Source organism: Physella acuta, unplaced genomic scaffold (genome assembly GCF_028476545.2).
Source record: "Physella acuta isolate Inbredline_101_S28 unplaced genomic scaffold, ASM2847654v3 ptg001016l, whole genome shotgun sequence".
In the NCBI taxonomy this organism is placed as follows: Eukaryota; Metazoa; Mollusca; class Gastropoda; family Physidae; genus Physella; species Physella acuta.
This window is the reverse complement of record NW_026732533.1, coordinates 380,727-407,160: the sequence shown is the minus strand read 5'-3', so window position 1 is coordinate 407,160 and position 26,434 is coordinate 380,727. Positions and strand designations below refer to the sequence as shown.

The window sequence follows — 26,434 nt, the reverse complement described above, 5'->3', positions numbered from 1 at the left end:
TAGACAGTTGATTTTAGAGTTATCTCTCCTAGATGAGTTAAAGTACCTAGTTATCAAGCCTCATCTGTCATGGGCCGAACTCCCGACTTTAGGAATAAGCAACTAAGCGCACTCCTACTCAAAGATGCTCTCCCTTGTTCGCCTGAATTCCTAATGTTCAAATTGTCTGAATGATTCACTGTTTGTACTGTCGGATGTTATATAAAGACCGCGTTTAATAAACACTCACTCTCGTACTCATGCATATTAAATCTATGCTCTTAGCGAGATAAAGCCATGCCATTTACCACTGTAAAAACTTCATCACAATTCGATCGTAAAATTAATGTTTAATAAAATGACGAAATGAAGCTATAACTTCTGATTGTTTAGTAAAACGAACAAAGGGGAAAAAACTCGTGTTGACCGATTTAAAACAGCATGGGGGATAACTCTCAAGAAAAAATTCAATAGGTTACTCAAGGTTTGAATCGACCAATCACAAGACTGCTGTGCGCTGTCCGTCTGCTATTGTTGGACACGTGATTTGCTGTCGTCTGCTTGAGACTGGAACAAGACCCCTGCTCTACCCGTGGCAGGTTAGACTGGACATGGCCACCACTAGATCGATGATCGATCGGGCGGGATCGAATTGTGACACCCCACAATCCATCTGGTGACAGGCGCAAGAGTCACACAATAAAAACTTAATCAGGTCTTTAATCACCGGCTTAACCGTTAGTGTATCACACATGACGACATGATATCCAGGTCTCACTCCTTGTTGGGTTCGCGGATTTTGTTAAAACGTGTTGGATAAACTATTATTTCTAGGGATATTCTAAAATATCATACTCAACGTTTTTTTTATATTATTTTAAAATATTAGCATACTCAACGGAATTTTATTATAAGTGCTAGATAAACTATTATTTCTAGAAATATTTCAAAATATTATCATACTCAACTTTTCAAAAATTTAAACGTGTTGGATAAACTATTATTTCTAGGGAAATTTCTAAATTCTTATCATACTCAACGTTTATTTATTGCCGAGTATATAAAACTAAAAAGAAATGATTTATAAAACACGGGGTATAACTTAATGTAACAAATTAGTTTACAAAAAACAATAACATTTAACAACTAGACAAGAGACAACATATCTCTAATATCTCCTGAAGAGATACGTGTACTCTCCACCTAGACCACAACTTAACCCAATCCATGCCCCTAACCTTTACTCTAACCCTACCCAATATTTGCCGCTAAACGTAATTACCTCTAGCTTTAAAGTCTGTCGGTCTGGAATTAGCAACAGACATAAAGTCTGTCAGAAATGAAAAAAAAGACAAACAATATTTCTGTTTGTCCGGGACGGTAATCCAATCCCAGGAGAGACGCCAAACTCCTCAAATATTAAAACTCCTCCCGCGCCCCCTCGTATTTTTCATCCCCACCCCCACACGAAACCTGAGTACGGTCGGGCTACCAGCACTAGGCTACCACCTAGCCACACACACGTAGCCCGAGAAAAAAAAATCTCCCCATCTCGGTGAGAAACGTCCAGCCACCTCCTGATGTTATTGCGTTGGGGACGGCTGAAAAATGAGTCTAAAAATTTTAATAATTGTGTATCATTGGCGAGAAGTGCGTCACTCAAGCGAGGAAAAAAACGGAAGAAATAGCTCGCTTCCGGTTTCCTTCAGCTTTTGGGCTGTTTTTTTTTATACCCAGGGGCAATTTGTTTTTTTCATAATTTGTGTGTGTGTGTGGGGGGGGGGGGGGCTGCAGTTATGTAGCTATTAACTAATACTTTCTAACAGTGCGGTAGCTTTTAGTGTGATACCCACTGGTGTCTTTTGTCCTAAAGTCCTGTTTTCATGTCCTGCAGGACTAATGTCCTGTAGTCCTACAAGTATTTCGCAGTCCTTAGAGTCATGTTGTGTAGTGTTGACATTGTATTGACCTGCCACCTGTCTATTATTTTAGTGTGTCTATGCACCATTTAATTATATAGACTAATAATCTGTTAGTTGTATAGTCATTGCGGTTGTCAGTCATATAGTGTATTTACCTGTCAATTACATTGTCTAGACACCTGTCAATAACACATGTTTAGGTGTTACCTGGGTGGTTACGAATACAATACATCCGGATACATCGATTACTTTCCACACGAGCTAGCTTAGTGTGAGTATCGATCCAGACAATTCTCTCCCCCCCCCCCCCCCCCCCCCGCAACACGCCCAATTACTGCCCCGGAAAATTTTGAAATCTCCAGTATCAAGTCTCCCCCAAACACAAATGCCTTGAAATATCCAGTATCAAATCTCCCCAAACACTAATGTATTGAAATCTCTAGTATCAAATCTCCCCCACCACAAATGCCTTGAAATCTCCAATATTAAGTCTCACCAAACCACAAATGCCTTAAAAAATCTCTTTATTTGATGCTGGCAAAAACACAAGCGAAAAATTTCTTTAGGTTAGAAAAAAATTCCCCAAAAGCTTTAAATGCAAATCTGTTTCATGTTGCGGGTTTAAAATTTCAAGGCATTTTGCCCGGATAAAATTGATGCTCAACCTCAGGTTTTTAAAATATAATTATTTTTAAGTTCTTGTTTTTGGTGAAAGTTATTTCCCTTTCAGATTGTTGATTTTATTTATTTATGTATTTATGTTCAATCGATTATTTCCCTTAGTAAAAAATTTCGTTTTAAAACAGTACAAGAGTAAAAGTAGAGCTAAATTACTTTTCATATCTAGAAATCAGACATATGAAGTAGTTAATCTGCTATTTTTCCTTGGCAAAATACCACATCGTGTGGCCCCATTATAAAAAAATGTTAATCATACTGTGTCCGGTACTCTTTAGAGCTGAGTTGGGCTGAGGCTATAACTTTCTGCGTGAGTAGTAGGGCGGGTTGTCATGGTGCCATGGTGTCATGGTGTCATGGTGTCATGGTGTCATGGTGTCATGGTGTCATGGTGTCATGGTGTCATGGTGTCATGGTGTCATGGTGTCATGGTGTCATGGTGTCATGGTGTCATGGTGTCATGGTGTCATGGTGTCATTGTGTCATGGTGTCATGGTGTCATGGTGTCATGGTGTCATGGTGTCATGGTGTCATGGTGTCACGGTGTGTGCTTGTGTTGGGGTGTCATCGAGGGTGTTGCTCAAACAAAGCATTGAGCAGACAATTGGTTGATTTGACCACCAAAGACCGGACGATGAGCGACGATGCCGGTAACGTAGATGTCGTCAAACTTGACGAAAATATTGTATGAAAGTTAACTCAAAATTGTCCGACCGTATAGTGGTAAACATTTTTTTCATCTCAGCGGGTCTGACAGCACATGACACGTCACATGTTACGTCACGTCACATTTAAATCGCTCTCTAATTAGTTTACTGATTAGCTTAATTTTGAATCAACATTTAATTAATATCCATTTCTGTGAGCTTACTGCAGCGTCAACACACGGTTGAACTCTGGTGTATTTCAACAGTATCAACATCACGTGTGTTGATATTTCAAGCCAATTTTTCTTTCACAACCCTCTCTTCCGCCCCCCCCCCCCTAAAAAATTAAAAAATAATCCTGCTGATTTTTTAGTTTAAAAAAAATTCTCTCTCTGTAAAATTTTTAGAATTTAATTTCTCGTTAATTAACAATTAATTAAGCTTTGATTTTTTTCCCAAGCCGACCAATTATTTACTCAAATTCTGAAACTTTTAAAGCTATAAAATAAAATATAAAGTTTGATTTTTTTTTCGTGACGTATTTCACATTTTAAAAATAGCTTAAAACACTTGACAAAAAAAGGTTTGATCTCTTTCTTTTCAACTCGGCCATTTTTATGTCAGATCGGTGCTAGTTCTGTTTTTGTAAACCGTTGTGTCTAGTCTAGATTGACTCTTACCCCTACTAACCCTAACCTCTAACCCTAATCTCTAACCCTAACCTCTAACCCTAACCCTAACCCTAACCCTAACCCTAACCTCTAACCCTAACCTCTAACCCTAACCTCTAACCCTAACCTCTAACCCTAACCCCTAACCCTAACCTCTAACCCTAACCCCTAACCTCTAACCTCTAACCCTAACCCTAACCCCTAACCCTAACCTCTAACCCTAACCTCTAACCCTAACCTCTAACCCTAACCTCTAACCCTAACCTCTAACCCTAACCTCTAACCCTAACCCCTAACCCTAACCTCTAACCCTAACCTCTAACCCTAACCTCTAACCCTAACCCCTAACCCTAACCTCTAACCCTAACCCCTAACCCTAACCTCTAACCCTAACCTCTAACCCTAACCTCCAACCCTAACCTCTAACCCTAACCTCTAACCCTAACCCCTAACCCTAACCCCTAACCCTAACCCCTAACCCCTAACCCTAACCTCTAACCCCTAACCCTAACCCCTAACCCTAACCTCTAACCCTAACCTCTAACCCTAACCTCTAACCCTAACCTCTAACCCTAACCTCTAACCCTAACCCCTAACCCTAACCTCTAACCCTAACCCCTAACCCTAACCCCTAACCCTAACCTCTAACCCCTAACCCTAACCCCTAACCCCTAACCCTAACCTCTAACCCTAACCTCTAACCCTAACCTCTAACCCTAACCTCTAACCCTAACCTCTAACCCTAACCCCTAACCCCTAACCCTAACCCCTAACCCTAACCTCTAACCCTAACCCTAACCCCTAACCCTAACCTCTAACCCTAACCTCTAACCGTAACCTCTAACCCTAACCCCTAACCCTAACCTCTAACCCTAACCCCTAACCCTAACCTCTAACCCTAACCCCTAACCTCTAACCTCTAACCCTAACCTCCAACCCTAACCTCCAACCCTGACGCTTTTGATAAAAACTAAACAAGCAGTGATACACATGGCACCGAGTATTTGACCAATCATCAGTCTGTTGATTTAATCCTGACAGAGCTACATCCGATCTAAGTTCCACTAGTTCTACACACTGGTCAGCTACATTAATGACCTGTCTTTATGCGACCATTTCTAGACACTGCAGCAGATTCCAATCAACATCCTGTTATTCAGAAATCAGGATCTGAACACTTGTCCATGCTACCCACTCGACCACTCCGCCAACACACTCTACAACTTCTTTCTCAGGCTAAAGAAATTTTTAATAAACAGTGCATATCATATAAGGGATGCTGTGGCCGTATAGTAGAGCCTACCATTGCTAACCCGATAGCCTCGAGTTTGGATCCCCATGCTCGAGTCGTGAGTCCACACCACTCTGAAGGGGTACCTGACTCACGGTAGGGAAAGTAAAGGAGGCTGGGCGATGTGCTGACCACACTATGTGACGAGGTCAGTGATCACAGGTAAACTCTACTTCACCTACGGTAGGTGACCTACCGCATGCGCCGCCGGGTTCAAAAGGGGAATTTACATAGCGGTGTTCATACACGTCATCAATAAAGATGTTCTTGATATAAGCTCTATATCATGACCTGTCAGTTTTACAATACATCCGTCTCACTTGTCATGCCACCCCCTCCCCTCCCCCCGGAAAAAAAAAGAAATCATAACAAGAAAAAACGAAACTAAATGTAATCTCAACTTTATGGGATATCTTTGAACTGCTGGTGTTATTCTCTGCGGTGCTGTTCCGGCTAAAAGTAAACATCCGTCGATTTGTGCCGGTCCCATCCTTGCTGTGTCTCCTGCCGCTTTCGTTTTCTGTGTCAGCGGTGTGACGTCACTTCCCCCCACTTGAGACTTCCGGTGTTTGCCTGCGGTACTGGGGTGGGGCTGTTACAGCATGGAATGAAATAGAACTCAGAAAGTACTCAAAACTTGGAGCTGTTAGAGGAGAAGTAATGAGGAGAATTTGGGGGTGGTGAGGGGGTGTGGTGATGGGGGAGTAAGGGGTTAGGACGGAGCAAAGAGGTGATGGTAGAAACTGATACTAATAGGTGATGGGGAAGCTGCGAAGTGGTGGGTGGAGCTAATAGGCGGTGGGTGGAGTTAATAGAATGTGGGAGTTACTATTAGAAGGTGGGAGGAGCTAATAGGGTTTGAGTGGGGCAAATATGTGGGGGGAGGAGCTTGGGGGTGGTAGAGGAACTAGAACGTAATGGTGGAATTAGCATTTGGTGAGATGGTAGTGGGGGGGGGGTGAAAGAAGATGTGGTGGGCAGAACTAGCTGATTTTTTTTATGAGATATGAGGTGATAGTAGCGGTGCCTTGAAGGTAAATGGGATAGTTAGAGGATGTGATGGACGGGGCGGGGGTTAGGTGTAAAGGGAATATAGCACATGAAAAGTACTTATAAGAGTGAACAACTACAGGAAGAAACACTGATATAGCTAGAGAGGAACTATAGTAAAGGGCATATTTATTTAGAGAGAACCTTTAGTGAGGGCATATTTAGCTAGAGAGAAACTATAGTGAGGGCATATTAAGCTAGAGAGAAACTATAGTGAGGGCATATTTAGCTAGAGAGAAGCTATAGTGAGGGCATAGTTAGCTAAAGAGAAACTATAGTGAGGGCATATTTAGCTAGAGAGATACTATAGTGAGGGCATATTTAACTAGAGAGAAACTATAGTGAGGGCATATTTAGCTAGAGAGATACTATAGTGAGGGCATATTTAACTATAGAGAAACTATAGTGAGGGCATATTTAGCTAGAGAGAAACTATAGTGAGGGCATATTTAGCTAGAGAGAAACTATAGTGAGGGCATATTTAGCTAGAGAGACAGCCTTAACGACACAAATTTTCTCTATCGCCACGACCTAGCAGTTCTCCTAAAATAGCCACCCCCCCCCCCCCTCAATACACGGCTAATTAAAATTTCTCCACCGCTAATTAAACCTAATGCTAATATTTATCCCAATCAAATAATTGTTTTGCAAAAAAATGTCACGTGAGCAGCGTGACCCTTCTACGTGACACTCAGTGAACGATCACGTGAAACAGACGATGATGAACTCGTTCTTTCACTGGTCAACCAATCACATCCCCGGAAGAAGAGTCACCTGACGCTGAAAAAGACAAATATTAATAGCCACGCCGGAAGACGTCGATATCACGTGTTCGATTGCGCGCGGTGGTGTTTATCTGCGCATGGCCGAGCATACCGAAAAATTGTCTGTTTTGTAAGCTTCGATTTCCGCATCGATGCGTTCTGCGTTCAACGAGTTTCGATTTGATCTGTAAATAACGTTCGTGTGTGTGTGTGTGGGTGGGGGGGGGGGGGGTCAGATTAGGTTGTTTATAAAATAATAATTTTAATTCACTGACGCAGAGGTTTCGTTTGGTTCAATCTTGTGTTGTTACATACATTGGGGTGGTAGGGTGGTAGGGTATCCGGGGCTTTTGTGTAGGAGTCAGTAGTCTTGTCTCATCCATTCTCTCCAACTTTCGATATGTTTGACGTTATGCTATAGTTTAAAAATAGGGTTAAAAAGTTCTCTTTCGAACCTTACAGTCCATGCTAGGTGAAGTAGAGTTCACCTGTTTTAGTTACTTCGGTAAATGAAAGGATTGTGTGGTCAGCACTATGCCCAGCCGCCTATACTTTCCATCGGAGCTTTGTGACTTCAGGAACTTCGTACCGACTCATGCCCTGGATTTAGACTTTCGCGTTAGCAGTGGAGCGCTCTATCACTCGACCACACAAGATACGGTTGGGGCCGTATCGATGTTATTAAGTCTATCAACCACTTAGATATTTGTATGATGGGGGAGGGGGGAAGGATGGAGTGAGGGTTAAGGTGTATTCATATAACTGGCCAGGTCCTTATCAAACCTTGGGCACAAAAATGAGAACCGGTGGCTTGTGGGTGGGGGTGGTGTGTGGGGGAGGGGGTTGCTTCAAAGTCAACATAGTGTGTGTGTGGGGGTGGGGTGCACTATTTGACATAATATCAACATCTTGTATGGGGCAGCTATACCAGCCGGGGAATTCGAGTTGGTTTTCTTTTGAGAGTTTACAGTCTAGTTATCTCCCCTTTTAGAGCTCTTGTTAACTCCTTTTAGGATCTTTGTTAGCTCCCTTTCAACAAGATTCAAATTTCTGGTGAAATTCCTTAGAAGTACTTAAATGGACAAATTATTTTAACGAGCCGACCCGCGGCGTATCATACGCCGCTATTTAGTTGATTTATTTTCTACTTTTCAGTAATTCATAATTTGTGAATTCGACAGTACCAATGCTGCTACTGAAAATATTTGCTTTAAAACACTAACCCCCCTCCTTTCCCCTAACCCCTCCCCCCCCCCCCGTGAAAGCAGCCTCCTCTTAGTTACCTCCTGTAAGTTTAAAGTCGGTTCAAACTAAATTATCTGCCCCTAATAGCCGTCATTAAACCTGGCTGTACGGTTTGTAAACATTATCGTGACCACAGCTCAGCAGACAATGTGGGGGTGGGGTGGTAGAGAGAAAGAGAGGGGACTGTAAGGAGGGCTTGCAGCTTGTTTTCTAACGGCTCGCAGAGGAGAATTATATATATAGATTGTAAATGAATTTATTTCTCCAACCAAGACGGATCGCAGACTTGCTTTAAGTTATTTTTTTTTGACATATACATTCACACAAACACACATACATACATACACTTGCAACAGACACACGTACACACACACTCCCTGTTCCTGTTTGATCATCAGATATTGCCAACACCGTACTGACAACCCTCAGAGATTTGTGCACTGTTTTATTTGTGTTTTTTGAGAGCATCGTCGGCGGCCATCCGCTGTCATCTCCATTTGGCGGAGACTGCACTTCCGGTCATCGCTGACTCACTTCCGCCTGTTTATAATCATCTATTTATAGCTCATTTGTAACCTGTTTGATCCAGAATTTTGTTTTTTATAGTCTAGCGTCCTGAAAAGTGGGATTTCACAAACTGTTTTTTATGTGACGAAGTGTGAGTTTGTGTTTAAATATTACAGACAAAGGCAATCAATACCCTTTTCATTTATTGTGCACAAACAATTATTGTGCGAATAAAGACTATGGAATTGTGTTTATTGCTGTCTTACCGCAGTATCAAAAACAATCTTTCACATTATTCACTGTGATATTTTACCTCAAGATTACTTTTATTATAACACTTAAGTTCCTGGCAGTTGAAAAATGTGTTTTTAATTTTTTTAAAGCCGTTGCCAGATTTAGAAATACCATAAGTACATCTGTTTATTGAACTGATTTTGTAGATAGAAATTTTTATCTGGCAATTTAAAAATATAGATGTCACTTTAAAATTAGTTCTTTTAATTATTGATGTTCGGGCGACAGTGGGAAGCGTTTTGTCGGTTGGTAAATGGGGGAGGGTGGGGTGTGAGGTGGATGGGGAGGGGATGGGGTGGTTGGGGGGAAGGGTGAGGATCAAGTTGTTGAAGTTCTTCTCACATGAAGACAATATTTTTTTTTCTCGAATTTTGGCTTTCTAAATGTTCTAGTGTTCCCGTCATAAAAATCCGCCATCAATTTGTGTCGAATGATTTGTACAAATAATGTTTTTCTTTTTTAAATGAAGTTTTTAATCTGTCGTAGAGAGATGCTGGACCTCATTTGTTTTATTGAGAGAACATTGCTTCAGTCGGGAGTCTGTCAGTTGTCATTCAACCGTCTGTCAGTTGTCTGTCTATCGTCGATCATTTACTGTCAGCCATACCAACACCCACTACACCATCTCACACCCAACACCAACTACAACATCTCTCTACCAACTGCACCATCTTACTACCAACACCAACTACACCATCTCACTACCAACACCAACTACATCATCTCACTACCATGTATACCATCTCATTACCAACTGCACCTTTACTACCAACACCAACTACACCATCTCACAATCAACTGCAACATCTCGCTTCCAACACAAACTGCAATATCTCACTATCAACATCAACTACACCATCTCACTACCAACACCAACTACACCATCTCACTACCAACACCAACTACAACATGTCACTACCAACACCAACTACACCATCTCACTACCAACGACACCATCTCACTACCAACTACACCATCTCACTACCAACACCAACTGCACCTTCTTCTTCTTCTTCTTCGTTCTTAATTATTAGTGTTGAAGGGGATCGAGATTTATCTGCCAGTGGGTTTGAAGTCGAGACTTTGTTCGAATTTGTCAACCATGAGCTTTTTGTCGACTCGACCTCGCCTCCAACACAATTAAGCGTTACGTGTCAACTGGTTATGCGCCATTGAGGCCATTGACTCCGATTTCAGCCTGCTTTTCTTTTTGGATTTGCTTCCATAGCCTTTGTCCAACCAAGAACAAACTACAAGGCAGCAGTTGTTTTAAGTTTGTAGTTGTCTCTCCTAGAAGAGTGGCTGTCCCCAGCTAACGAGCCTCATCTGCCCGAGGGTTCGAACTCGTGACTTTTCGGTTTAGCAACCATGAGCTATACCGACTCGACCACGCCGACCCCACCAACTGCACCAACTCACTACCAACACCAACTACACCATCTCACTACCAACACCAACTACACCATCTCACTACCAACACCAACTACACCATCTCACTACCAACACCAACTACACCATCTCACTACCAACACCAACTACACCATCTCACTACCAACGCCAACTACAACATCTTACTACCAACTACACCATCTCACTACCAACACCCACTACACCACCTCGCTACCAACCAACACCAACTACACCACCTCACTACCAACACCAACTACACCATCTCACTACCAACTACACCATCTCACTATCAACACCAACTGCACCAACTCACTACCAACACCAACTACAACATCTCACTACCAACACCAACTACAACATCTCACTACCAACTACACCATCTCACTACCAACTACACCATCTCACTACCAACACCAACTGCACCATCACTACCAACACCAACTACACCATCACTACCAACTACACCATCTCACTACCAACACCAACTACAACATCTCACTACCAACACCAACTACAACATCTCACTACCTACTACACCATCTTACTACCAACACCAACTACACCATCTCACTACCAACACCAACTACAACATCTCAATACCAACTGCACCATCTCACCACCGACAACAACTACATCTCACTACCAACTGCACCATCTTACTACCAACACCAACTACAACATCTCAATACCAACTGCACCATCTCACCACCGACAACAACTACATCTCACTACCAACTGCACCATCTTACTACCAACACCAACTACACCATCTCACTACCAACTACAACATCTCACTACCAACTACACCATCACTACCAACACCAACTACACCACCTCACTACCAACACCAACTACAACATCTCACTTTAAAACTTTACTCACGCACAAACACACACGCACGTTCACTAACGTCATCGACAATTTATTTCGCGACACGTCCGTTTTAGAAAAAAACTGCCGATATTTGTTGAGTCACTGTTGATAGTTTTATTTGACACGCCTTAAAGCAAACCGTTTTTCAATATTTAAAAAAGAACGATCTAGAGATTTTCAAACTGCTGGGACTGTTGAATACCTTGCCTTCAGCGGTTTACATTCCCGTGGTATTGTAGGTTGTACTAATTACACTGAGAAACCCTGACAGTACTTGAATACATAGCGGGCTATAGAAAATAACGACAAAAAATAAACAGCATTAAAAAACGAATTGATTAGAAACTGAACAAAAATATGCAGTCGTTAAAAAAAAAGTACAAAATGAAAGCTAATCTCTGAAGGGGTCGCGAAATATTGCATGTTGCGGCCGTTTTCTGAGTAATTTTTCCTGCAGGAAAACTGAGACCGGAGCAGACGATTGATTTCTTGCGCTTTTATTCGGAAAGTTTTTGTTGGGGAAATCCCGCTCAATTGCATAGCGCCGAACAATGGAACAACAAATAAAACGCGCAATTCTAAACACACAAAAATTCAACGCGAAAAATCCTAAACAAATTAACATTACATTTTTTAAAGTTTTTTTTAAACAGAATACAATTTTATACGTTTCTTTTCAAATCTCGATTAAAATGTATTTTAATTAAAAAATTTAAAATAATGAAACATTTTTTTTTAAATATTCTGAAATTAACTCGTTTACGATTATCTTGTATCAAACGTGTAGTGTGGTATGGAGATTTTAGTGCATAACTTGTTTCTATGAGAAAAGTGTACGCAGTGGCGTCACAAGGTCGAGAGTCACCAGGTGAGGAAACTGGGGGTGTCACCCCACCTTCTACAATAATTTGCAAATTTTAGTTTTGGTATCACCCCACTCCTCTGTATTATCTTGTTATGCTACTGCAATGAGTTTTAGTAAAAATGTTTCAAATATCACTATTTAAAAAAAATTGTTTGAAATCCCACTATTTAATTTTTTTTTTAAATTTCACTATTTAAGAAAATGTTCAAATCTTGCTATTGAAAAAAAAAGTTCGAAATCTTGATATTTTAAAAAAGTTTGAAATCTTGCTATTAAAAAAAATTGAAATCTCACTAAAAATAGTTTGAAATCTTACTATTTTAAAAAAAAGTTTAAAATCTCACTAAACAAAGTTTGAAATCCCACTATTTAGTTTGAAATCTTACTATATTTATTGAATTAAGCACAATTATAGGACGACGTGTCTCACAAAAGGTACAATATTTTCAGTGAAATTGCAAGCGTATTTTCTCAAACTTTAAATCTGAAACTGGAGTTTCTTATTGACAATGGAACCGATCTTTCCTCAAGCTTTATTTGTGAAAATGGAGTTTCTTTAGTTACATTGTAACTGATATTTATACAAACATTATATGTGAAAATGGAGTTTCTTTTGTTACATTGTAACCGATATTTTCTATAAACATTAAATGTCAAAATAGACTATCTTCAGTGACACTGTAACTGATCTTTTCTGAAACTTGAGGTGTGAAAATAGAGACAAGAACGACTTAAACAGTTTCTTTAACAGATAATTCGACACGTTTGTCGAATTAAAATATTTAATTAAAGTTGATTCATTCATAAAATAAATAATATTTGAAACAGTTCACTCAAGGTTGTTGTATCTTTAACAACTGCAAATTTAAAAAATTCGATGAAAACAATTAACCGCCATTCTAAACACAATGAACGATTGTTTATAGTCCATCAAACGCTATATTGTCAGGGGAGGAAACTGATATGTTTTTTTCTTTAAGTTAAATAAATCTGTATATGACGCAGTTTAAGCTATTAGAGATTGTATGCGCACATTTATTTTGTTATTTTGAGTTTTGTAAATTTTTAAAGATGTACGAAATAAGAAATAAACATAAACATGTTTATTGAAAAAACACTGAGTTGTGTTTAGAAATAAATCTAAAACAATATATTTCTTACATTAAGCTTAGCTCTTATATATTATCTGAAAATCAATTATTGTTCACAACTTAATTCAATGTTCATTCAATAACCTCACTCGGGGGAAGAAAAATTTGTACAAGATAATCTCTCCCACACATAATATATACCCACACATCATCCCACACACCATTTTAATTACAACTTTCGCCACCCAATCAAACAAATTGACCGCCACGACAAATGACATGACGTAATGTCAGCTGTCACACCGTGATGTAGGCAACATGTCATGTCATGACAGCACGGCAAATCTCGCTCGACTGCCTGATTCTAATTGGCTGCCGGATTTTTTAAAGCCAGACACACAGAATGGCAGAGATATTTCGACACAGATAATTAAATACGTTGATTGCTAATTGGCCAGACAACGATATGGGGGCTGGAGTGGCGGATGATAGGGTGGTATGAGTGGGGTTGTTGGGGTGGAGTGGGTGGAGTGGGAGGGCTGTGGTGGAAGCTAGGCTACACCTGTTTTGTGCCGGCATAGCATGCAGTCTGTCTGTATCGACTCACAACGTTACAAAGCAGATTGCACTGAAATGCATGTCAGGAATCTTACTCACAATGTCACAAAGTAGATTGCACTGAAATGCTTGTCAGGAATCTTACTCACAATGTCACAAAGTAGATTGCACTGAAATGCTTGTCAGGAATCTTACAATGTCGCCAAGTAGATTGCACTGAAATGCATGTCAGGAATCTTACTCACAATGTCACCAAGCAGGTTGCGTCAGTCGTAGATACACGTGTTTTTTTTTCTGCGCTAGCTATGGAGACGGGTACAACTAAAGTAAGGTTTCCTTTTCGAACCTGACGGCTCATGGGGCAGGTGAAGTAGAGTTCATATACGAAGTGATGGTGTGGTCAGCACTATGCCCAGCCGCCTGTACTTTCCGTAACATAAGTTAGGTACCCATCAGAGCTGGGTGGACTCAGGGACGCTCTACTGACTTGAACCTGGATTCGACCTCGACACTTTCGGGTTAGAACTCTAGCGCTCTACCGCTAGGCCACGCTATATAGACGGGTAAATAAACAAAATCTTTACAGATGAAATGTTGTACTCACGTATAAACTACAACGCAGTGTGAAACATCTCATGTAAAAAAAAAATGCCGTTAAAATATTCTCCAGACACAAAGACTAAACAAGGTGATGTAAACAGATGGTGTGGTGGTGGTGGTGGTGGTGGTGGTAGGGAATGTTGAGGTATTGGTTGTGTGGGTGTTTTTTTTATCTCGCGTGTGGTTTTGTTTTCCTGTGTGGAGAGATGCAGCACATCACAACTTGAACATAAACAGACACAAACAGGGCCCAGATCTCTCGGGATTTAGACGAACCAACTGGTGAATGCTGGGGCTTAATCCTCCCCACACCCCGCACACCCACACCCCGCACACCCACACCCCGCACATCCACACCCCGCACACCCCGCACACCTACATAAAAACAGCAATTAATTTCGTAACTAAACGAAAATCATTATTTTAAAGTTAATTAAATTTTTTACTAGGTTATACTACATCATTTTTGTCACATTTTTACAACACTCTGAGATTTATACAATCAGTAGCGTGTTTTCTTTCGATATATAAATGCATCATTTATATTCATGCGGAACTATACAAGCATGAACTGCTTGAGACCTTCCTCTCAAAACACAACCTGAAGGGCTAATGTCTCCTTTTGTACTTAACCTGATGGGCTAATGTCTCCTACCTGATGGGCTAATGTCTCCTTTTGCACTTAACCAGATGGGCTAATGTCTCCTTTTGTACTTAACCAGATGGGCTAATGTCTCCTTTTGTATTTAACCAGATGGGCTAATGTCTCCTTTTGTACTTAACATGATGGGCTAAGTCTCCTGAAGTCCTTAACGCTGCGGGCTAGTGTCTGTTAATGATAGCACCTAGTTAAAGGTTTTCACGTGCATACAATTTTAAAATTAACATTCCATTTTCTACATTTACTGAATATTAATCAGGCTAGAGACGGGCTAATTAAACGTTCAAAAGTGATCAATGATTTCTCTGTTGGTCTTAAGCTGGACAATAATACAGGATCGCCCACGTTTTTCTGGTGGATCAAGTCGATTACAGCTTCAAACAAAAACAACGGTATCGATTTCAAGAGATTCTTTTTTCTTAATTGATTCAACTTTGACTTGATGAAAAGAAGACGATACCTTTATAGTAATCGATTTTTTTGTATTCGCTCGTGTTTATAATTAACTGATAAAATAAGACGACGGGGGTGGGGGTAGGTATGAGGGGTGGGGAGGGGGTGGGTTGAGTGGAATTAGAAACGACTAAACATAAAACATAAATTAACACCTCACAGTGCACAAGTTTGTACCGGAAACCCTTGTTTAAAGTTTATCACAGGTCGAAATTTTGTTTTTATCTGTATCATTCAGCCATCAATGTGCTAATTTAAATCAACAATTTTACACACGAATGCACATCAGAGTATTGAAAATCGGCTGTAAATGGTTATATCTGCATGTATGAAATGCATATATATGTATATGTATATGTATATATATATATATATATACATATACATATATATATATATATATATATATATATATATATATATATATATATATACATGTATAGATAGGTCCTAGATTTTAGGATGATAGATGATTCCTATCATATGTTGACATAGTACAGCAGCTAACGTATGAGCTTGGCATAATGATGCCAGATAAAGTTAATTATTCTACATCTACACCCAGGGACTGATCACCCGATTCCAGTGTTACTGGATAACATCACAGTAAATAAGGATTTAAACATGGCTGAACACTTCACTGAGTGAACCCAGCTCTCATGGGTACCGGACTCAAGTTAGAGGAAAGTAAAGAAGGTTCAGCCGTTTTATTCCTTCATATGCCGATGTCGCAAAAAAAAACAAAAAACAGGTGAACTCTGCTTCACCTGCATCACAGACCGCCAGCGTCCCAACGGGTATCTCAAAAAAGAGGCCACAACAACTTCAACTATCGTTGTGGTCACAACATTTTGTAAATATTAATCATGAATGTACTCTAACTCCATATTTCTTCATTCCTCAGGACGCGCCACACTCGCCGAGAAACTCGCCAAAGATGTCAGCTACCAGATCGACGTGGCGGGCGTGGACGAGCCCCCGCAGACGACAGCCCAGCAGAAGCAGACGAGCTGCCAGGACCCGGATGTGTTCAGCTGTGACGACATGCGCACTTCCTGCATCCCCGTGACGGCCACCTGCGACAAGGTCGCGGACTGTGGCGACGGGCGGGATGAGGCGGTGGAGAGATGCGGTGAGTTCCGGTCACGTGCTTGATGACGTCATTCAATTAGGCTAACTCGAGGTCCGCGAAATTATACAACATAATTTATTATGGGGCTGTGTGGTCGAATGGTAGAGCGGTCGATGCTAATCCGTAATACTTGAATTCGGATCCTGAGTCCGTAGGCCGTCCAAGAGTTCACCCAGCTCTGATGGGTACCTGACTCACGTTACGGAGAGAAAAGTCGGCATGGCATACAAGTCGACCACACTATCCCTTCCAATGCCGAAGTCACTAAAAATATCTAACTCTACCTTACCTGAATTGAAAGGGTACTTACTTTCTACATAATATATGTTTCAATACATATACATATACTAGGGCATTGTGCTGAACACGTTATCTCTTCATACGTTGAGATCACCAAAACAAGTGAACTCTACCTCACCTGCCTCATGGACCTTAATTTTTGAAAGGGTACTTGCTTTCTACTTAATAAATGTTTCAATACAAGCACTAGGACATAGTGCTGAACACACTATCCATTCAAAAGCCGAGGTTACAGAAACAGGTGAACTTTATTTGCTCCATGTACAAGGTCCGAAAAGGGAACTTTACTTTTACATGTACATTAATATGGTAGAATTTGTTAATGTAACAGAGGCGTCGCGAGGCTTGGAGGGGGGGGGGTCACACCATGAGGTGCCGCACCGGGTGACACCCCACCTAGCGCCGCCACTGATGTAACAAGATCTTGTGTTACATCAGTGGCGGCGCTAGGTGAGGTGCCGCACCTAGTGACACCCCACCTAGCGCCGCCACTGATGTAACAAGATCTTGTGTTACAGTGAGGTGCCGCACCTAGTGACACCCCACCTAGCGCCGCCACTGATGTAACAAGATCTTGTGTTACAGTGAGGTGCGCACCTAGTGACACCCCACCTAGTGCCGCCACTGATGTAACAAGATCTTGTGTTACAGGTTGTCTGCCCAATGAGTTCCAGTGTAACAACAGCCATTGTGTTGACGTCATCAAAAGATGTGATCTCACCGAGGACTGTGATAACGGGGTGGACGAGGAGAACTGTGGTGAGTAGAGCTAGTGGACGTCCGGACGTGTGTGGACGTGTGTATGACGTGCGTAGGACGTGTGTGGACGTGTGTGGACGTGTGTTGGACGTCCATACGTACACACAGTGTTGAAGTCCCTTCTCTGTAAGACGCCCTTAAAGTGTAAAAAAAAATCTAGTAAAATACTAAAGGCGACTTTCTTTTAGCAATGTACCCATGAAACTCCACTAAAAAATGAAATCAAGAAAATTTGATTTAGTTCCCCTTACCTCTGTCTTAGGCCAGACATAGAAAGCAGTTGAGCAGCTAGGCATGTAGACTAATCAGACATAGAAATCAGCTGTACAGCTAGACATGTAGACTAATCAGACTTAAAAAGCAGTTGTACAGCTAGGCATGTAGACTAATCAGACATAGAAAGCAGTTGTACAGCTAGGCATGTTGACTAATCAGACATAGAAAACAGCTGTACAGCTAGGCATGTAGACTAATCAGACATAAAAAAAAACAGTTGTACAGGTAGGTATGTAGACTAATTTATTTCAACACTTTGAAGAAGTGTAACTTTTCAAAAGCCTATATAAAATTACAGAGTTTTAAAAAATGTGAAGAGGTGTAAAATGGCGAAAACTGTCAAAATCTCGTCTAATTTTTGCGCGATTAAATACTTTCTCTATACTCTGTATTCGAGAAAGTTAAAAGTTAAAAAGAAACATTCATATGTGAAGAACTACAACCAAATTAACATAAAAAATGTGAACGAAACCTGTTTTATTTGTTAAACTGAACATTTGATCAAGTCTAGGGATAACGTTGGCCAAACTAGTTCAGACAATCCTAGTTTATGTTTAAAGCTTTGAAACAAGATTAAGTGTTAAGGCTTTGAAACAAGATTAAGTGTTTAAGGCTTTGAAACAAGATTAAATGTTTAAGGCTTTGAAACAAGATTAAGTGTTTAAGGCTTTGAAACAAGATTAAGTGTTTAAAGCTTTGAAACAAGATTAAGTGTTTAAGGCTTTGAAACAAGATTAAGTGTTTAAAGCTTTGAAACAAGATTAAGTGATTAAGGTTTTGAAACAAGATTAAGTGATTAAGGCTTTGAAACAAGATTAAGTGTTTAAGGCTTTGAAACAAGATTAAATGTTTAAGGCTTTGAAACAAGATTTAGTGTTTAAGGCTTTGAAACAAGATTAAGTGTTTAAGGCTTTGAAACAATATTATGTTACCACTCCTTTGATTGACGTTTTTTAAAGACGTTTTTCTTTTTGTAAATGAGAACAGGTTAAGTACTTTCTGTACTTCACTATTTAAAACATAATTGGCTTCTTAATTAGTAGGTCAACTCGACTCACCAACCCCCAAATACCCTCCCATTTACCCCACTATTTCCGGTTTCGTTTTGTGGACCAAACACTACTTCCGGTCATATTTTGTGACCCAAGGATACGTCAAGTCTTTAAAGTTACATTTTGAAAAAAGAAAAAAAAATTCGCCCAAAAATAAAATAAAATCAAGTTCACTGCTTTGCAAACATTGATTACAAAAATTGATTATTTTAGTTTTAATTTTAATCATTTTTAAAACGTGCTGCTAAAAAAAATTAATTTGACAAAAACCAATTTTTTCTGTTCCACGTCAACAACAATTAGAGCGCCCTACTCAGTCGAGTGCTTGATTGCGATTCTTAATTTTTGTCAGTTTTTTTATGTCTCAACTATCCGGTTCTTTGCAAATAAAACATTTTTAGGGTTAACCAAACTCACAAATGGCTCATCTTTCTCTTTAAAAAAAATGTAATTTTAATTTAAAAAATGCTTAGTTTTTTTTTTTTTTTTTTTTTTTCTTTTTTTTGAAGTTAATGTTTCACTTTGGCAAAGCGCACTCACACGAGAATACATTTGAACGGAACTATTTGAGTAGACATGGACAACCTTTCAAAGAAGGTTCTGACAGAAAAGTAATCTTTGAGTTCTAGTTTTTACTTTTTTAAAGAGGTAAGAATGTAATCGTCGCGAACATTTGAACACACGAAATCGTTTTTTTTTTCGTTAGGCGCGCGTTGTGTGAGTAACAAAAGACGATCAGTCTACACACCGTTTATACATCTTTTCTCGCACACTCACCCCACACTTGCTATAAACTCCTCACACACTTCCCACACACTGCCTATACACTCTATATGGGCCGCACACACACACTTACTCCCCCACACACTTTCCCCACACTTCCCCACATACTCCCCACACACTTTCCCCACACTTCATACACACTTCCTCACACACTTCCCCACACACTTCCACACACACTACCCCACACACTTCTCCACACACTTTTCACACACTTCCCCACACACTTCCCCACACACTTCCCCACACACTACCCCACACACTTCCCCATACACTTCCCCACACACTTCCCCACACACTCCCCACACACTTCCCCACACACTTCCCTACAAACTTTTCCACACACTTCCTTACGATGTGCTAGTATATGGAGGGCTAATATATGAAGGGCCCATTTATGGTGGGCCTATATGTGGTGAACTAATATTTGAAACGGGATAAAAGAAGCCGGTGGGCCGATGTATGAAACTGGTGGGCCGTATTACATATTAAGTTGGAGGGCTGTGTAAATTTCGCCAAGCTGTTAAACAGTCTAACCCTAACCCTAGCAGATCAACGGTCTAACCCTAACCCTAGCAGATTAAAGCCCTAACCCTAGCAGATTAAATGTCTAACCCTAACCCTAGCAGATCAACGGTCTAACCCTAACCCTAGCAGATTAAATGTCTAACCCTAACCCTAGCAGATTAACGGTCTAACCCTAACCCTAGCAGATTAAATGTCTAACCCTAACCCTAGCAGATCAACGGTCTAACCCTAACCCTAGCAGATCAACAGTCTAACCCTAACCATATCAGATCAACGGTCTAACCCTAACCCTAGCAGATTAAATGTCTAACCCTAACCCTAGCAGATCAACGGTCTAACCCTAGCAGATCAACGGTCTAACCCTAACCCTAGCAGATTAAATGTCTAACCCTAACCCTAGCAGATCAACGGTCTAACCCTAACCCTAGCAGATCAACGGTCTAACCCTAGCAGATTAAATGTCTAACCCTAACCCTATCAGATCAACGGTCTAACCCTAACCCTAGCAGATCAACGGTCTAACCCTAACCCTAGCAGATCAACGGTCTAACCCTAACCCTAACCCTAACCCAAGTAAAAAAAAGTAAAGTACCTTTGAAAACATGTCGGTCCTTTAGCAGGTGTAGTAGGGTTAACCTGTTTCTGTGAATGGTCAGTGCCCAGCTCTCTTTACTTGACCTTGACCTTGCGCAGTCTAAAGTTGTGTTTAATTTTAAAACAGGAAGTCGCTTACATAAATTTCCCTTGTAAATCAATATAGATAGTAGTTTGTGTGAAATGTTTGTTTAGAAAACACACATCCTACCAATACTCTAAGTGAGGGTATATTGAATGATTCAAGTTGACATGCAGTGGTGCAATAAGTTGACTAGAATGTCAACAAGCAAGTAAACTGTCAACTATTGACTGTCGCCACTTGCGTACTTTCGGTGGTTTTAATTATTCGATGAACGAACAAACCATCAAGTCGATTCTACTACAGAAAAATAAGTGTATCGATATAAAAATGAATGTCCTCATTTAGAAGTAATGACGACTTCATTAAGGCGTTTTAAACTATCTCAAGGACGCACCTTGAGTTGTGAATGGTGGTCTAACTAGTTTACTTTGTGGAGTAAATTGTCTTAATTTTTTTTAATTAATGTAAAAAAAAATTGATTGGATATTAAAAAGTCTTGAATGGGCGTTAAAGTTGGTTGCAATCAATAACCACGGGAGGGGTGGGGGTGGTATTTTAATTGCGGTGAATCCATTTGCGCCTGTCTGTCCACTCGTTATGTCAGACAGGTGAGACTTCAGAGACTTTGTCATACCACCTTCCGTATAGCTGAAAGTCTAGCTATTGTATAGCTGAAGTTATAGCTATTGTTCTGAAACTCTAGAAATTGTATGGCTGAATGTATAGCTATTGTTCTGAAACTCTAGCTATTGTATAGCTGAAGGTATATATCTAGCTATTGTTCTGAAACTCTAGCTATTAAATAGCTGAAGGTAATGCTATTGTTCTGAAACTCTAGCAATTGTATGGCTGAATGTATAGCTATTGCTCTGAAACTCTAGCTATTGTATAGCTGAGGGTATAGCTATTGCTCTGAAAGTCTAGCTATTGTATAGCTGAAGGTATAGCTATTGTTCTGAAACTCTAGCTATTGTATAGCTGAAGGTATAGCTATTGTTCTGAAACTCTAGCTATTGTATAGCTGAAGGTATAGCTATTGTTCTGAAACTCTAGCTATTGTATAGCTGAAGGTATAGCTATTGCTCTGAAACTCTAGCTATTGTATAGTTGAAGGTATAGCTATTGCTCTGGAAGTCTAGCTATTGTATAGCTGAAGGTATAGCTATTGCTCTGGAAGTCTAGCTATTGTATAGCTGAAGGTATAGCTATTGCTCTGAAACTCTAGTTATTGTATAGTTGAAGGTATAGCTATTGTTCGGAAAGTTTCCTGCTCTGGACGATGTCTTGAAAGTTTGGGCTTCTCGAAAGTTCGCTTGTCGCCCTACAGAACCTCTCATTAAAAAAGTTGTTTTATTTATGTTGTGTGTTTGTGTGGTAGGGGGGGGGGGGGGGGGGGGAGGGGTGGATGGAGGGAGGGTGCCTCTCGACAAATCACGTCAAATATTGCAACCAATCAAACGTTTGATCTCAATCGTTAGCTGCAGGACACGCATGAATCGATCTAGATCGATACTGATCGATCACGTTCCCCTTCATCAACCCCACAGGTGTCTGTGGCTGTTGATCATCCAGCTACACCCCCGGGCGCACCCTCCCACCATGACGTCATTTAATATACGTCTCTTGATATATATAAATATATTTCAAGCGGCAGATTTTTAATCGAGCATACGTAGTTACTTAAAATATAAATAATTTAGCATTGCTCTTAGCACAATAGACAAACACGCTTTAAAACGATCACTAGCTGCTGTGTTTTTTTTCTTCTCTGAGATTCAAAATGCACATTGTTTTATAAATAGCTTTACATTGTCGTGATGATGTCACGGTAATGATCCGGCTTTTCTTCAGCACAGTGCTAGTGTACCTGTCTGGCACGAGTATAAAAAAAGTAAATTACCCTTTCGTACCTTACGGTTCATGTGGGGTAGGTGAAGTAGAGTTCAGTTGTTTCAGTTACTTTGGCATATAAAGGGGGTAGTATGGTCAGCACTATGTCCAGCCACCATTACTTTCCCTAACATGTCAGGTACCCATCAGAGCTGGGCGGACTTGAGTCTGGGATTCGAACGAGACTTTCAGGTTAGCAGTCGAACGCTCTACCATCCGACCACACTATCAGACCGATAGAGGGATGTGGCCTCAATCTATTTATGGATATCTTTTTTTAGTTGTTTTTTTTTGTGTACCATTAATCCGTCATTTGATCTGGATACCCTCCCCCCCCCCATTTCCCCTCGTGTTGTGATACAATGGAGGCCCTCTCGTGTGGTGATACAATGGATTCACCCTCGTATGGTGATACAATGGAGGCCCTCTCGTGTGGTGATACAATGGATTCACCCTCGTGTGGTGATACAATGGAGGCCCTCTCGTGTGGTGATACAATAGGGGCCCTCTCGTGTGGTGATACAATGGATTCACCCTCGTATGGTGATACAATGGATTCACCCTCGTATGGTGATACAATGGAGGCCCTCACGTTTGGTGATACAATGGAGGCCCTCTCGTGTGGTGATACAATAGGGGCCCTCTCGTGTGGTGATACAATGGATTCACCCGTGTGTGGTGATACAATGGATTCACCCTCGTGTGGTGATACAATGGATTCACCCTCGTATGGTGATACAATGGATTCACCCTCGTATGGTGATACAATGGAGGCCCTCTCGTGTGGTGATACAATGGATTCACCCTCGTGTGGTGATACAATGGAGGCCCTCTCGTGTGGTGATACAATGGATTCACCCTCGTGTGGTGATACAATGGAGGCCCTCTCGTGTGGTGATACAATGGATTCACCCTCGTGTGGTGATACAATGGATTCACCCTCGTGTGGTGATACAATGGATTCACCCTCGTATGGTGATACAATGGAGGCCCTCTCGTGTGGTGATACAATGGAGGCCCTCTCGTGTGGTGATACAATGGATTCACCCTCGTGTGGTGATACAATGGATTCACCCTCGTATGGTGATACAATGGAGGCCCTCTCGTGTGGTGATACAATGGATTCACCCTCGTGTGGTGATACAATGGAGGCCCTCTCGTGTGGTGATACAATGGATTCACCCTCGTGTGGTGATACAATGGAGGCCCTCTCGTGTGGTGATACAATGGAGGCCCTCTCGTATGGTGATACAATGGAGGCCCTCTCGTGTGGTGATACAATGGATTCACCCTCGTGTGGTGATACAATGGAGGCCCTCTCGTGTGGTGATACAATAGGGGCCCTCTCGTGTGGTGATACAATGGATTCACCCTCGTATGGTGATACAATGGATTCACCCTCGTATGGTGATACAATGGAGGCCCTCACGTTTGGTGATACAATGGAGGCCCTCTCGTGTGGTGATACAATAGGGGCCCTCTCGTGTGGTGATACAATGGATTCACCCGTGTGTGGTGATACAATGGATTCACCCTCGTATGGTGATACAATGGATTCACCCTCGTATGGTGATACAATGGATTCACCCTCGTATGGTGATACAATGGAGGCCCTCTCGTGTGGTGATACAATGGATTCACCCTCGTGTGGTGATACAATGGAGGCCCTCTCGTGTGGTGATACAATGGATTCACCCTCGTGTGGTGATACAATGGATTCACCCTCGTGTGGTGATACAATGGATTCACCCTCGTATGGTGATACAATGGAGGCCCTCTCGTGTGGTGATACAATGGATTCACCCTCGTGTGGTGATACAATGGATTCACCCTTGTGTGGTGATACAATGGATGCCCTCTCATGTGGTGATACAATGGATTCACCCTTGTGTGGTGATACAATTAAGACATGAGGACTTGCAAACGAAAAACGGTTTAGTAAACATGAAGTTGATATATAACCAAACAACATAGTGAACACACAGCTAGATAGAGAAGACACACAACTCATAGAGCAACGGACACACAACTCCTAAAGCAACTGACACACAACTCCTAAAGCAACTGAAACACAACTCCTAGAGTTTAGACCATCACTTCAAATTATGTAACACTACTTAGACCCCCCCCCATCCCAATAAAAACACGACATGTATTTGTAACGTTTACCTATCTATCAGCCAGATAGATGGTGAACGTCCCCGGATTCTTTTTTCGGGGTTATATGCAAATGACTTAAAGCCTAAATGAATGAACACTAACTCAACAACACACTAGGGCTCGATCTCGATGTCTAGGGAAAACTAGTGATACTATTGAAGTTAACACTCATCCAATCTGCATACAACCTTTAATAAGCGAACACAGTTGTGGCAGAACACAAGGTTAAACTAGATAAAATATTTAATTTAGGAAATAACAAAACCCAACTTACAAAGCGTAAGAAAAAACACTATCACAGATTTCAACACTGTATAAAAATAGCCACAGGCCACACAACACTGCTATAGCTTCAAGAATCACTTGGCGACAAGTAATTTTATACTAGAAGACTAAATCAACTTAAGAAAGCATAGCACACACAGGACTTAAGTTCTCTCACGTTCAAATGGTCAGAATCTATTGCCGGACAATATGGACGGCTTGGTCCTAATAGACCGCTTAATCAAGATAGACTGCCACGTGTGGCGAGTGTGCGGTGCAGTTAAAGACTTCTGCCACAGGGGAGGTTATCCTCAACTCATGTAGCCATTGGTTGGGATGGTCATCTGATCAGAATCAATCAATCAGATCTTAATGGAAAATTTCTGGGTCCTAGACACCCTTAATAAGACAGTGGAAAAACCCCAGGTAGTTGCACCATCATTCCATATAAGGTATTATACAATGTCAAAATAAAACATTACTGAACCTAAGTAGTTCACATCCCCTCCCTTTTTGGAAGTGACAGATAGGTTCCACAAAAACATACATAAGGAACCAATCTGGCAATGAGAATAAAAAAAAATGTTTTACAAATGTAGGCAATCAAAATCATAATACCAGATGAAAATATCCCTGAACATAAAAGGGAAGTAACTCAAACTTTTACAATTGGTGAAAGGGGAGTAACCCTTCAAAAAGTAATTATACATCAAAATCCCTCAAAAAAGGGTATTACAATATTTCCATGAGGATATTAAAAGTGGTAAACCCGCCAGGGTAAGACCTTTATTTCAATGACTAGCTACAATATCAACTGAGTCATATGAGACATATTATTATAAAAGATTACATATAATCAAAAACCACCTTTAATTAAGGTTCACCTGAAAATAAACAAAATATTCAACAGGATTGGAATTTTGAAAAATTCAAAACTCATACTACTCATTTCCATGTGAAAACACAACACGTTTTTCGAACACTCGTTCATCAACAAAGAAAAAAAATTCAATATGTCTGGTCGAGGCAAAGGTGGTAAGGGAGATCTTGGAATA

At 40.8% G+C, this 26,434-nt stretch overlaps 1 protein-coding gene across 1 annotated transcript in view; it reads left to right on the top strand.

Moving 5' to 3' along the window:
* Window positions 1-26,434, top strand: part of LOC131954617 (G-protein coupled receptor GRL101-like) — a 164,737-nt gene that overhangs the window by 80,569 nt on the left and 57,734 nt on the right. The window contains exons 3-4 of the mRNA XM_059318394.1: window positions 16,464-16,691; window positions 17,643-17,750. Coding sequence (XP_059174377.1) covers window positions 16,464-16,691; window positions 17,643-17,750 — 336 coding nt within the window. The remainder of the gene's footprint in view (window positions 1-16,463; window positions 16,692-17,642; window positions 17,751-26,434) is intronic.